The 15,588-nt window shown below is 39.0% G+C and overlaps 1 protein-coding gene across 1 annotated transcript in view; it reads right to left on the bottom strand.

Annotated features, from left to right (window-relative positions):
- Thsd7b (thrombospondin type 1 domain containing 7B) overlaps positions 1-15,588 on the bottom strand; it is a 949,886-nt gene that overhangs the window by 533,151 nt on the left and 401,147 nt on the right. The window contains exon 6 of the mRNA XM_052200991.1: positions 7,783-7,938. Within this exon, the coding sequence (XP_052056951.1) occupies positions 7,783-7,938 (156 nt within the window). The remainder of the gene's footprint in view (positions 1-7,782; positions 7,939-15,588) is intronic.

The following is a 15,588-nucleotide window of genomic DNA, read 5'->3' as shown; positions in this document are numbered from 1 at the left end:
TACAGGCTCAGGTCTCACTCACATTGTTTCCTACTGTTAGACACAAAGTCTGTCAACCAATCTAGGTCCTTTAGTTTATTTTTCAAACTGGTTCTCATATGTCCTCATCCTGAACTTAGACTCACCCCAGAGGGATGATGTCAAAGTAATATCTCACCCTCCTGTCTCTTCCTTCTAAGTGCTCAGATATGAGCATGTATCACCAAGCCTGCTTTATGCAGTACTGGACACTGAACCCAGGGCATTCTCAGTGCTAGGTAAGCACTCTACCAACTGAGCTACATCTCTAGCCAAAAGTCCTTTCATTTAACTGCTCCTCTGCCCAAGGCTCCTGATTGGAAGAAGTGGATCATTAAAGGGAGGCCTTAAGGCTTGACAGATTGACCTCTTCCTGTTCATTTTCTGCTTCCTGACCTGCAATGTGACTGGCCACCTGGAATGTCTGTCACCATTCCTTCCCCACTGTTATAGGTTTTATCTCTTTAGCTGTAACACCAAGTCAACCTTTCTTCTCCTTAATTTTGTGAGATATTGAGTGACAGCAAGACAAAAGAGTAATGAATAAACTATTTAGACACCATTTAACCAAGGGTGACTATTTCCACGATATTAAAATTGCAAAGAGTTTAGGGTCAATTTAAATAATAACAACAGTGGATATCACTGATCTCTTATCTCCCTAACTCCATGTCATTAAATACTCAAAATATAATCTACAGAATGCTCAGCTTCCTTCCTTGGGAATCTCAAGGAGAGTTACAAGGGGCATATGAGGCACTCAACCCCATAGCATAAATCAGGGACTTCCAAGCTCTTGTCACCACAGGACTTGAGTGCCCTCTACTCTTACAAGTAACACCTGCCCCCTGCTTATTCACTGGCATTTGCTTGTACTTGCTTAGCTCTTTTCTTTGAACAGGAAATAGCATGATTTACACTTTGACAACCAGTTTGGAACACAGGATGGAAACTTAGCATTCTCTATGGAAGGATTTGGATGCCCTATTTCTGGAGCATAAGCTAGTGAGGGGCGCAGGCAGTTTCCCTCTACAAATCATGTTGTATCCATCTCACCATAAATCTATAGAGTGCATCTCTTCAGTCAATAAATTCTTTTAGACTTTTTTTTGGGGGGGGCTGCCCTTGTCCAAACTCTAAGTAAGATCAAATCACAACACAAATTCAGGGTAAAACAAGAACCTTGGCTTCTTGTTATATTTAACTTGCTCACACACTGGCAAGCATGCCTGCAGTAAACAACAGCAGGGTTTTCCCAGGTGTTCTATTCCAAAAGATATACAACAACCATGTTCATGGTGGCTAGTCTCACAATTATTAAATTTTATATTAGACAAATATTATTATTCAGTAAATATTAATAATCATGTGATATTGATGTTCTACAGTGGAGGGAAGACAACAGCAATGCTTTTACAGACACATAGCTTAAGAAGAAAAAGGGGTGTACACAGCAATTAACTATAGCAGCATAGACGCTACAGATTATAGCTATACATTATTATAGTTACGTTATAGTTATAGATCAACCTTAGTCACTTACTTTAGTCCGAATTTAAACCATTTAGACTTTTTGTAAGGTTCTCTATTCATTTTAGATATCTGAAAACAAAGACTACACTGCAATTCATTACTCCTTCAAGAGTGTGTTAGCAGTAGGTAGGTGGGTAAGAAGCTGATCAAAATTCTAACTTCACAGATTTAGCTCCTGCCTGCACCATTATTTTCAATTTTGTAAGGTAGACCTCAAAGGAAGGCACCATGGATCAATTCCATCAACTAAAGTTAGACAGACTAGAGAGTGGGGTTTGGTCTCTATGTAGGAGATAGTTATAAACATCATGTCATGGCTAGAGATTTACTATGCACCTTTGATGGAAGCTAATATTTCAGGGTTTTCTTATATGTTTGTTTGTTTATTTATTTACCTGTTTTTGATACAAGCTCTGAGCCCAAGCTGTATGGTTGAGTATGTGACTCTACTATAGGCAACTGTAAAAGAAAGAATAGTGGAATGGAAAGAGTAAGGACAGAAGAGAAGATGGTAGAAGAAAGAGTAGCCAACATTTTTTAGGTGAAGACAAAGATGAATTAAAGGAGACAGTTATATCAAAGTCTGAAAACTGTATTTCTGCTATGTTGTAGAATGGCAGTGTCCATGTGAGCTTTCATGGAGCTGTTCATGAATAACATTGTCTCCAGAATAACTCATAGGACTAGACTGGAAGACATATCTGGCAGATTGCACACAGACAGCAGAAGCTTACTGCATGCTAAGCATTGCATTTACTGGTTGTCTTTGGCTGGTCTGGATGATGGATAAGGATATTGAGCCAAAGAACATGAAAAATTTGAAGTATATGTGTGTATATAAGCTTGGTTGTCATTCTTTAGAAGTACTTTATGAGACAGGGTATCTCATTGGCCTATAACTCTCCAAAGTTAATCTGGCTGGCCAGCAAGACCCAAAAATTAGTCTGTCTCTGGCAGCCCAACACTGGGATTATGAATGTACAATACTATACTTGACTTATTTTATGTAGTTTCTAAGAATTGGATTCAGACTACCATGCTTGTATGATAAGCACTTTACTGAATCAGGTATCCTCCCTTTCCCCTAGACTAACTCTTTAATTTCAGTTCCTTAGTTATCAACAGAAAGAGAGAGAGAGAGAGAGAGAGAGAGAGAGAGAGAGAGAGAGAGAGAGAGAGAGAACATTTTATAACATCATGATTATTTTCCAGCCTATTATACCACAGAAAATAAGAAGAATTGATAGGGTAAAGTCATCTTGAAAACCTTCAATATTTTGCATAAGAAAAAAGGTATAGCCTACTGTCAGTATCAACACAGACACACAAAAATGGAAGAGAAAAATTATCTGGGTAACATGGATATTACTTTTAATAAAACCAAGTGATTTTTATACAATTTAGGTGAATGTAGAATTAGAGCCAACCCAGAAAGCAGCAATGGAAAAGCAAAATGTTTTCACTGTAAAATTAGATTTTAGGCACGTCAGTGATTTCTGACCCCAGTTTGCTGTCTATATTAATTTTTCAGAACATTAAAAACTTTTTAAGAATAGTCCTAGTGCCTCTAATTAAAAATATCTTTGCCTGCAGGAACTTTGGAGCGAGCATTTTCTGTGCTGTGGTTAGCATGGAGAAATCCTTGAAGTCTTTCATGGAGGGAGGTAGCTATTAGAATGCCACATGCAAAGGTCTCTCTATCAGACCCATCTTCAGAAGATTGCCTTCATAGAACTTACATGCAAGGAACAAGGCTGTTAGGTAAATCTATGTATCAAGAGGGATTTTAAAAAACTGCATCACACCTCTGTGTGGGGCTTATCTACAAGCATTTTCTTTTGGCCAATTGTCTTTTGTATTTCTCTAATTGTAAGGCTGTGGGAATACCTCAGAGATAAAACAATAAACGATATGACCTGATCCAATTTAAATTCTGCTGGAAGGTGTCCCAGTCTCACTTGACAAGCACCAACTTGCCAAGCACTGCTCCCCTTGTCTGTCTGTCACTGACATGATGGAGGGGCAGAGCCTGTGAACACTGACTGATTTTCTAATGCACTCTGAGTAGCTGTCAGCCAAGAGCCTTAGATGATGCCTGACTGAGGGCATCTGATGGAGAACAAGAGACATGTAAAGATAATTTCTATAACAACTCATTCTATCAGCTAATAAAACATTTCCTAGCATCTGGCTCCTTTATTCCTTTCTGGATTTTTAAAATGTAAATAAAGAGAATAGAATAAATAAGAAAAAACGTGGTGATCAGAAGGACATGTGTGTTGAGCAAAAGTCTTCACATTTCCAAGTCTCTTTTCTTCTTGGTTGTTTGACTCTCCCTTAAATCATCTACTTTTCTCCCTTCTATATGTGTAACTATTAAAGAGTGTATGAATATGGACCTATGTATCTGTGTATGAGGGTATTAAGTAGCCAGCAATTTATCCATATTTTGGATTTCTGCTAGTGAGTTAGTTGGACTTCTTGAGGAGGGAATTCAAATGCAGATCCACACACACCACTGCCATCCCAGGGTTTTTTTCCAACACCTCTGTATCCAGGCACTGTGGAATCTAAATCATATTTACTTTGTGCCAATCAGTAACTGGTCCAGTCCCTACAGGATCATGGGACAGAAATAGAGAACAGAGAGAATACAGACTCTATCCTCACCAGTTGGTAGAAATAATAAGATGATTGCTTCCATCCCCAGCACATATTTGGTCTGCCTATAGGCACAAAATCATTTCCCCAGAGGGAGAACTCCATGCCCTATTTTTCCCAAGAGGAATTAGAGGCAGGTGGTTCTGCCAGGATTCAGCAAGACCTACAGGACCAATTTCTCTCTGCTTTTGGGGGTTTATTTTAAAATAGTAAACTCTTAGCCAGAATAGCAATCAAAAAAGCTGTCCATTATTCCTGACTGTGGTGATTCAGCACTGCACAAAGAAGCCACCTTCCAGTTGTATAATATAGTTACCTGTTTGGGGGCTCTACAAAAACAAAAGTATTGACAGTAACTCTAACATGTCCCCAGGGGCTGCAGGACTCCTTCACCTTTAGGTCATAACTCCTATTGCCCCTACCCAGTCTCTCAGAACCCAAAACTAAGTAAATCTTTCTAAGCAGGCATCTCTATCCAAAGTTCTGCTGTTCATAAGAACATCAATCATTATAATATGGGTACCCTTCCTTAGTATTACCCCATTTTAATCCAGTTACATTGGTAATGACCCTTTTGCAAATACCATAATAATTACTTCTGACACATATGTGCCATTATAACTTGAGAATATCTTTTAGGAGACAAATTTCAACATACATGAAAGATGGATATACATATATTTTCAGGAGGTAACACACTCAGAATAATGTTCAGTGAGGAGAGAGTTCTACATATAGGTATGTTGAGAGAATATACAAGGGGAAAGAGTTACATCCTTTCTCCATGTATTCCAAGGATGTGTTTGAGTTGTGGAGAAGGAAGACTGAAATAAAATTTGAAAGAGGAGTTCTCCATTGTGTGTGTGTGTGTGTGTGTGTGTGTGTGTGTGTGTGTGTGTGTGTGAAAGAGAAAGACAGAGACAGAGAGAGAGGGGGGAGAGAGAGAGGGAGAAAGGGAGGGAGAGAGAGAGAGAGAGAGAGAGAGAGAGAGAGAGAGAGAGAGAGAAAGAGAGAGAGAGAGAGAGAGAGAGAGAGAGAGAGAGAGAGAGAGAGAGAGAGAGAGAATTTTGTTTAAAGAGAAAATCAATTGAACACAGAAATAGGAAAAGACTTATGCTCCAAATTTCCATAAAGGATCCAATGGACCAAAACAAGAAGACTGACAGTATCTATCAAGTAATCATTTCTAAAGTGTAGGCTCAGAATCACTTTTGCCTTCTCAACCTATCCTTAAGGAAGTCAGCATCCCATTCCTCTTTTCCTGTTCTGTGTTCTCAGCCAGTGAAGGTTGAGAGCAGCTATTGCTCAACATTCTGGGAACATAAGCTTGGGGCCCACTCAAGCTCCATCCCCTGATCAGAGAATGTTTGGAAGTGAGCCCGGCATGGGGTTCCTCTCCAGAACTCTTCCTGGCACTATGGGAAGAGACATTCTCTACTGAATTAATTATTATCTTAAGTGAAATTTCTTGCTAAGCTTTGATCTATGAAGATGGCTTATCAAGCTCCTACTACAGAGAATGATGGAGTGAGAAGATAGCTTGGTGAACTGGAAAGTAGAAAGAATGGAACAGGAAAGTCGAGAGCCCCTGACATTGTTCAGTGTCATCCCAGCAGCCATTCTGTTTTCGGGCTATGAGTGAATAAATCTTTTCTTTGGCTTGAAATCAATATGAAATGGGCTCATGTTACCTCCATCCATAGGTACCCAAAATAAGATGAAGTCCACTGGATGTGATGAGTGCATCTACATCTTTGAAAGCAAAGAGGAATGACACATCATGCAGAGAGAATTTATGTGCATGGAAGTCCCTCACTAGAGTAGTTTTCAGTCTTGGTAAAGCTTGAAGTGTTTTAGCTTTCAAGGAGATTACCTTAAAAGCTGTCATGGCACAGATAAAATACAGAAGGACAAAGACTAGGCTCTAAGGGCATGCAAGTCACCCTAAGGAATCTCAAGCATAGTTGTAAGAAAACGACAGGTTCTAATTATATACAGAGCATACGTGTACTGTTAGTGTTAATGGGAACTTTTCTGGGTCCAAACCCTGAAGCAACTCAGAGGATTTTGAGGTTATATAATATACTACTTAGGTTCACACTGTTATGAGCAAATATCTGACAAAAGCCACTTTCCAAAGAGAAGAAAGATTTACTCTTGCTCACATATTCAGAGGATGCCGCCCACATGCCATGGAATGTTTGGTTACTAAAGAAGCTCTGTCCATGGTAGCTGAACCTTGAGGTCTAGCTAGAAGGGCAGGAAGTAGAAGGTAGAACTGGAAGTGCAGTGGATCTCTAGTCCTCAAATATGTGTTGCCAGATCCTCATCCATTCTAGCTGTTCTTGTCACCTCAAATGCTCTACAGCACTCAGAAACAGAACACCCAGCTAGAAATCCAGTGTTTGAACACGGGGATTTGTATGGGACTTCATGTCATATAGAAGCTTAGCTTATTTCTAATAATGATATATTAATTATTAACGATAAATTAATGAAAAAAATCAAAGTTAGCATTCTCTTGTCCCAGATTCAATACTGTTCTTCCTTCTTTTCTTTACAGTAAGAGGCAGAGAAAAATGAAATCTCTGCAACCTGTGGATGAATATGGGCATGTGTGTTCCCAGAGCAAGCCATGGATGATAATCATGTGAAATTCTAGTAGATATTCATTGTCTTGCACAGACAGGGGGCACAAGGATCATTGCACTCAACAGTTGGGCATATGGTATTTCTCTGCATGTAAAGTAGGATTATAACCTAGCAAACACAACCTACCATCTGGAAAGCCATCGGATCTTATTTCTCTTCATATTAATAAAAGGAATATTTCTTCTTAGCACAACATGCAAGGAGAAAAGATGCTGATGGAAATTAAAAGGTCAGTGAAGGATGGAAAGATGCCTCTGGAAATGGACTTTCAGGAGTGGGGATGAACATTTTAAATACGAAATGGGGCAAACTAGATTATAATGGCTAAGTAAGTAAGAATAATTGAAAATGTTATTTATATATGTTAGCAATAACAAACATAGTTGGTTTCCAGTGTGATCACAATGAATCATATCATGGATATCAGTGGGAACCATTACTTACAAGAAAGAGTAAGGTACATTTGTACTTGAGACAGGAGCTCATATAAACCAAGCTAAACTCAAACTCATTCTGTAGCCAAGAATAGCCTTGAATTTCTAGTACTTGCATCTTCACTATCTCTGTGCTAGGATTAAAAGCATATACCAGCAAGCCTGGTTTTATGTGGTCCTGCAAGTTGAAACCAGGGCTTTGCATACACTAGGCCAGCAATTTACCAACTAGCTGAATTACTAGGACCAACATTATTTCCAACTGAGCAGGAGGCATTTAACTCAGCTCTGAGACTAACATAAAAGTCAATCAAGGTCAGATTCTGTGCTTCATAGAAATGTCCTCAGCTGTCTCCCTAATAACTGAACATTGCCAAGCCTGAGCGAGTTATCTCAATACAAACAAATGCTGTCTTAAGCTGGCTTATTCTGAGGAGTAGATGTGTACACTGGAAGTGAATGAAACATGCGCATAGGCACTCACCTTTCTTCCCTTGAGGATCATGGCAGTTCTCATAAACACACGGGCCCCAGGCTGACCAGGAAGATACAATGCAGTCTGTTGAGCAAGGAACATTGCAGAGCTGAGAGGCTGAGGGGGCAGGTCCCAAGCATAACGTACTTTCCACAGGCCTAGAGACTAAAGGATAAGAACATAAATGCTTATGTCACCGTTTTGGGCTTTCCTAAAATTGCTCATATCTTTAGCAGGCTTATGATTCTAAACAGTATATAGAATCAAGACAAACATTTTCTCATAAGAATGTTTGGTTCTACATTATTAGCCTTCCGGGTGAGTAAAGAAAAAAAAGATAGAGACAGAGGGCAAGCACTCGAGATTCCTGAATTGCAAAGGACTCCCAGGGAATTCACACGAACAGAGGAAATATCACAGACACAAATTATCCAGAGGTATGATTTAAAACAGAATTAAATGCCTTGGTGAAGTTTCAAGAAGAGTCTATCTTAACTATATAAATGACTGGGGCTCTGTGAAAAACATCAAAATCGAACCCCTCAGGTGCAGTGTTTAGCATAACCAATCTACTGCTGTGACTCCCCAGAGGGGTGGAGCTGGCAAAGACAGAAGAAAAATGGTTCTTGGAACAAGAAGAAAAATGGGACTCTGACTGCAGTTCTGGCTTGAGAAAGCAGTTTTTTAACTGGGTTACCCAGAGGTTCAGAACGTCGTGAAGGGAGTGCTTTCAGGCATGCAGATTCAGGTCTGAGCTGGGGCCCCTTAGGATGCAGTTACTGTGTGTCCATCTGTAGTGTCTCCTGACCTCTACCTGTAGATCCCCAGTACCAAAAGAATGCAAGATGTGGCTGAGACCAAAAGTTCCTGGCCGTTCTGTAAATTTAACAGTGGAAACTGGAGTCCCTGGAAATGGCATACTAAATACTCACATGTGTCAATATCTATTGCAGCAATATTTACCATAGATGATTTGTAGAACTGACCCATGTGTATATCAATAGGAGAGTGGCTAGATAGGGGATTTCCAGGAAAGGGGAATAGATTATAGACTCTTAAGACAGGTGAAGGGGGGATAATGGAACATGAAGGGATACGTGAATGGGGTGGGAAGGGTAGGAAGGGTAGAAAAGGGAGTTTAGGAAGGCAAAGCTTACATTAAAGACCTTTGAAAATGCCATATTGGGACCTATTACTGTAGAAGTGCCTGAAACTATATACACATTCATAGATAAAAAAGGGTTCAGTAAACTACTCCAAATGTTAAAGACTGCTGTCATTGTTCTTGTTGAACCTCTAGAATTTGGTGGCAAGACCCTATTACTGGAGGCACCACCCACTTGAGTCAGAGGATATAGACAAATCAAGATGCTGTCAACCTGGGAGCATCTCCTTCTAGCGAGCTTCTATTGTGCTGGAAGGTCCTGTGCATACCACCAGGGAAGCAAAATTGTCATCAGCCTACACTACTGTAAACCATGTGAGCCACATGAAATATAATAATATATTAAAGCAATGAGGTGGTATATAGGAAGAGAAAAATGGCTTGTGCTAGTGGTGGGCAAATGTGATCTCAGCATATGAACATCTCTTAAAGAAACACGGTGTTCAGTATAATTAATGTGTACTAATTCTTTAAATGTATATCAAAAAGAACATTTAACTATAAAGCTGTTTACTTTTCTTACACAGAGTTGCCTCACATTGAGAAAGTTTTGGAACGTTCCTAACTTTGTGAGCAGTAGCTGCAGGTCTGGAAGGTTTATCTACTGACTGGCTTGCACTATTCTATACATTATCTCTTGTGTGTCATTTCCATCCAGTTGAGCAGGTGGAAAATGCCTTAAAGGTGGGACGCACTGGGAGGGGACTGTGTGGTGAGTCCAGCCACCTTCTTTGCTTCTTTGCTTTCTCTGGATGTGGATGTAGTGATGATTGTGATCCATCACCACTCTGGGTAGAGGACTCTTGAATAAGAACCAGACCAACAGCAAAAGAGAAAATAAATGACATCATGAAAAAGATACAGGTTGTATGTATCTGGTTGGAGTTGCTGTGAACAAAGACATAGTCTGAATCAGTCCTGACAGTAATCTGAAGAGATTGAGAAAACAACACCAAATATTTACCTAAATATTTGAAATACTTTAATTTATTTTAAAGTTCACCAAATCAATTTAATATGACTTAAGATGAAAGTCAAGGGCAAAGTTATATTGCCACTGTGAATGTAAGAATACATCTGTCATGGAGTTAGGGCATGGAGAGGAGGAGACAGCAGGTACTGGGGAAAATAGTAGAGCTTCCCAGGGATAGTGATGATAGCAAGGATTAAACAAAGTTCATACTACAGTTGTCAGTAGGATGGGGACCCAAACTAGAGAGGTACCAATAAGATGGCTGGATTCAGAATAAGGAACTCCGCACAAGACACACATTCACAGAGTAAATATGATTAACTCAGTCTTTCTTTTGTTATTGGATATTTTATGTATTTCCATGTCAAATGATATCCCCTTTCCCAGTTTCCCCTCCAGAACCCTCTATCCCCTCCCCCTCCCCCTGCTTCTATGAGGGTGTTCCCTGTCCCACCTACCAACTTCCACCTCACTGCCCTGGCGTTCCCCTACACTGGGGAATCAACGTCCTTCACAGGACCAAGGGCCTCTCCTCCTATTGATGCCAGAAAATATCATCCATATGTGGCTGCATATGTGGCTGGGGCCATGGGTCCCTCCATGTGTACTCTTTGGTTAGCCTTTCTAAAATATGCAGTCACCATTTAAACCAGCCACTCTAGGGTTGTATCTGTGTTTAAGACATTTTCTACTCACAAGATTAAGTCGGCTACGGATTACTAGGCAAAGGAAGGAGAGATTCTGAGCATCCCACAAATAAATATTAACAAATCTAGGTATTTTTGTGTTTGGCTCCCATCTTGTGTGTGTTGGTACTTATTCCCACCTAGAAAGGAACTCTTGCAGCAGATCAGAAGGAAGTGGGTGGGGAGCTGATTAGTCTAACCACTTACTGAACATGCATAATGCATGCCAAGCATGGGTTATAACACCAAACACACACTGGCACATTTAGTCTGGGTAGCTTCTCTTTGACATTGTCCTATATGTTCTTAATATACCTCTAGTTTTAAAATAAAAGTACTACAGTATAGAAATGTTTGCCCACAATTGGAGCATTAGCTCAGATAGTGTCAATCCCATACAACTCTAGCTCCAAGGACTCCAACATCTTCTGGCCTCCTGGGCATTGTACTCACATGCATATATCTATATATCTATATATCTATATATCTATATATCTATATATCTATATATCTATATATCTATATATCTATATATCTATATATCTATATATCTATATATCTATATATCTATATATCTATATATCTATATATCTATATATCTATATATCTATATATCTATATATCTATATATCTATCTATATATCTATATATCTATATATCTATATATCTATATATCTATATATCTATATATCTATATATCTATATATATATCTAATCTATATATCTATCTCTATCTCTATATCTATCTATCTATATATATATAATTAGATGTAATTAAAAATAATAAAAATAACTCTAAAAATTCTTAGCTCATCTACCCATAAGCCTAGCTCAGGATTGGTAGAGATAAGGTCTGGATGCAGGCAGTTTGGTTTCTGAGTCTGTGGTGTGAACCACTCTACTAGGTGATGTCTTTACTTGAATTTCCTAGTGTCCATTGTGAAGGAGACTCCATCTGAGTTGTCATAAACTGACTCTGTTCTCTCCCACTGCTTACCTATCATTCTGAAGAATAGCTATAGAACATGTTAGAAATTTCATGTCATGATAGAAGAGAAGAACTGGCCAAAAAAAGCTTGGACTGTCTACTAGTGACCTGACAGCAAGGTATCCTTCAATATAATGCCATCTACCCCAATATATAACACCGACAGTGGCCACATTCAGGTGGGGCATGCAGAGCTAAGCATACAGTCGTGTGCTTTTTGTACCTTGGGAGACTGGGTTAGGATAAGTTAGATTTTAATTTTTCCTTGTCATTTGCCAGTAAGTAACAAATCTGCTTCATGTTGTATATGACTGAGTTGTATACTGTACCCAGAAAAGTTGATAATCAGTGCACAGTGACCAATCACATAGCTGTGTAAATACTGTGTTATTGATGGAGAAGTGACAATAATGGAGGAGTGAAACATACCAAGACCCTCTACTCATAAAACCATATCACACTGGGGTTGGATCAAAAGTGCAAATTCATCCAGGGCACCACAAGATGGCAATGGTTTTGCTGTCTTTCTATTGTCATGTTTCCCTTCTTCCAACACGAGCCAGATGAAGTATAAGATGCCAGTGCTGAGACAGTCCCCAAACAGCTCATCTCTAAGGTGAACCAATGGCATGCTACAACATCCCTGCACTCAATACTGGCACAGTAGCTGACACTTCTCCATCCGTCATCCACCAGGCATAGTGAAATCTCAGTAAACTTCACGTGAAGCTCCCAGAATGCCTGGTAGAAAAGGCTTTTAGATACAACTGCAGCTACAAAGAGACAGGGGAACATGTCCTGAAGCTGAACCTGTCAGGACACCACAACACAGTTAAAACATATGTCTTTAATTTTGAAGAGAAGTTGAGAGTGGTTAAAGCATTACATGTACTGAAGTCCTCCTTCATAAATACTTAACTGTCAATTAGTAGACTGTTAGACAATGCAAGTAATGGAAGATTTCAAAGTAGAGAGGGTCACTATTGCCTGGAGGATCAGGAAGTAATTTCCTTGGGGACTCCAAAGTGACATATTAGAGACCCACGGATGGGGTGAAACCATTTGTCAAAGCAATCATTTTTTTTCAGCACCTGCTGCTTTGATGGACAGTTAGTCTTAATCTATATCAATAAATTCTTCCAGTCCTGGTGAAATGTCTAAGATGCTTCACTTAGGGACTGAATCGATGTGCTTGGGTCAACATAGGTCTTTCGTGACCCTCAGCCCCATCCCAGGACACATTTGCTCCAGAAATAAATCATAAATATGTCACAAAGCACTTAACAGCTTCAGCACACTGGAGAAGGGCAAATATAGGATTCTTCTAGGCTTATAGACTCTTATCCCTGGATGGTAGCTTTAGGGCTGAGTTTAATTAATCAATTTGACTGAAAAACTAAACTCCAAGGACTCAGGTGGTTTGTACAATTTCAGTCTCAAATCCAGAGGAGAGTAAAGCCCGAGCCTCAGGCCAACCCACTCCCTGTCTTTCATTTTCTTCCTAGAAAATGAAGACATCGGTCAAGACAGGATAGCCTTTGTATGAGTCAAAGTCTATGAGAGGTAGACAGAGATAGGACAGGTCCAAGGAACCTATATTCATGAACCAGACTCAATTTAACCCTTCAAACTAGACCTAAAGCTTTCTTCATGTCATGGCTTCAGAATTCTAACCTTGGCTCAGATCTGGCCCACTGAGGAAATACAGAACCCCAAATTTGCTAGTCTCAGAAGACTAGTTACTATTTTCTCTTTACTCATGCATAAGAATATTCTGATTCCTGTATCTTAGAGAGTGAGTGGGATGGAGTTGGATCCTGCTGGAGTTGGATGATCTAAAATTCACACATTATTAAGCCTTCATTTACCCCGAGTTAAACTCCAGCTCCAGGGTTTGAAGTAGGAATTGCTGCTTTGCTGGTCACTACCCTCTTTCCTTGGAAATGGCTGTTAACTAATTCTGTCATCTCAAACACAGTGACTTGCTGGTCAGTGAAAACCTTTATTACTGCATTTTTCTCCTGGAAGCTTTCTGCCCCCCTGACACTGGCCACATGCTGGACTGAAGACACCATTAATCAGGCCTCATAGGCTGCTTGGCCTCTGTACAAAACAATTTCAGTTCTCTCAGAGACTTCTAATGATCCCCAAGTATTAAAATATCTCCAAACTTTTAACTAGGATAAAGCCTGATCTCTATGTATCACAGTCGTTCCCAATGCTGAGGAATACATTACTGTATTTTAAGTGATTGCTCATATTTGGTAGTAATTAATATTTTGAATATTCTGGTACATAACCTGGAATTTTTTCATTTGCAGTGAGAAATGATTAAATTGACCTAGCCTAAAAGAAATGTTGAAGTTTGCTAGTAATGATTGCAAAGTTTTCTTAAATAATGAATGACTCAATGCACGGACTGCTAATTAACAAGGGACAAAATGTGCTGGTAAGTGATACACTGAGTGTTACAAAATGTGCAATGCTCTGAATTCTAGAAAGGAATAAAGTTCATTATTTCCCTAAAGTTCTTTAAGGAAAAGGTGATTTCAGATGAGCATAGAGTTTTAAAGAAAATGTACTATAGGTAAGGAGAAGCTTCCTGTTATAGTTAGCCATGTGACTACCACATTGATTATTATATTACTAATTACAATATGGAATGATAAACACTTTCACAATCCATCCTTTAAAATCAAATCCAGCTAGACTCTCAACTAATTTGAATTAATGAAGCAGTATGATGCAAATATTTGTGAAAGAATCCCACTTCTATCCCAACTGTTGGATGGTCTGCAAGAAGATCTAACTGGCTTTATTTTTTTAACCCTCTATACAGAAATTAAAATGAAACAGAACAATATTAGTTTACTAATTATAATTAATATCTCCAAGACCCCCTTTAGTCTATAGCCCCCTTTATTAATTTGCTTAAAGGAAAAATATTTTCATAGCAACTAATAGATACTTCTTTTAGAATATATCTATTATTAGATAAAAAAAAATCAAGACATCCTTTCAAACCTCACAAAGCCATCAATGTAATTCTGTCACAGCACAATTAAATACACATTATCTTCAGGACAATGGGAGGCATCTGGGGAATTAATGACTATATTTCCCCCCCCCCAGTACTGTCAAGGCTACAAATGAAAACCAGATGCATTTCTTGGGACACTCTGAAACCTACATCAACTTACTTTCTTTCCACATCATCTTCAAACAATTTAAAACCTCAGTCTTCAATTGGTTTTATGTAAAATACTCAATTTTGAGCATATCATCCGCCTTCACAAAGAAGGTATACAGACGAGTTATATCCATCCCAATCTTCCAAGCCTGACACAGGCATCATAAACCCCAAAGGAAATTTTGACTCAAGGACGCAGGACTCCCTCATTGCTTGGGCTTTCCAAGAAGCAGCCATAACAGAAACAGCAATTGCCCAAATTTAATTCAAAACTAATGAAAGAGCCTACTTATGTAAAAATGCTGCTTCCTAAATGATTTTTGAGAAACAATATTGCCTCTGACATATCCATTTAGGGAATACACTGACTTGGCAGAAATTCAATCCACCTTCTGCTAAAATAAAATGGCCTCTTTTACAGACCAAGGGAGTCACATGGATGACGGGTAAAGATAAATAATAGCACAGTTTTAAGCATGAGGTTCTTTACCTTTGAGAAACTGCATGAATTATTTCAGATACCTTTTCCCCCTGGGATTTGCAAAGTAATATATCATCCTTTTAAGTTGGTAGACAGAAGAAAAGCAAATCTTTCTTCTAGTATTTACAGCCAGCCTTAAAATTAAATTGCATCCCATCCTGTTTCACCTAATGAAGCTTAATTTCAGCCATATTGTGACTCTCTTGGCAACGTACTGTGCAATATAATTTGGCAGGAGGGTGTGTGTATATATACAGCAGATTTGATATCTGAAAAATAATTCCACAATTAGAAGTAATTATGTGAAATTTGGACACATGTCCAAAAGTTTC

Source organism: Apodemus sylvaticus, chromosome 12 (assembly GCF_947179515.1).
Source record: "Apodemus sylvaticus chromosome 12, mApoSyl1.1, whole genome shotgun sequence".
NCBI classification, from domain to species: Eukaryota; Metazoa; Chordata; class Mammalia; order Rodentia; family Muridae; genus Apodemus; species Apodemus sylvaticus.
This window is presented reverse-complemented; position numbering and strand designations above follow the sequence as displayed.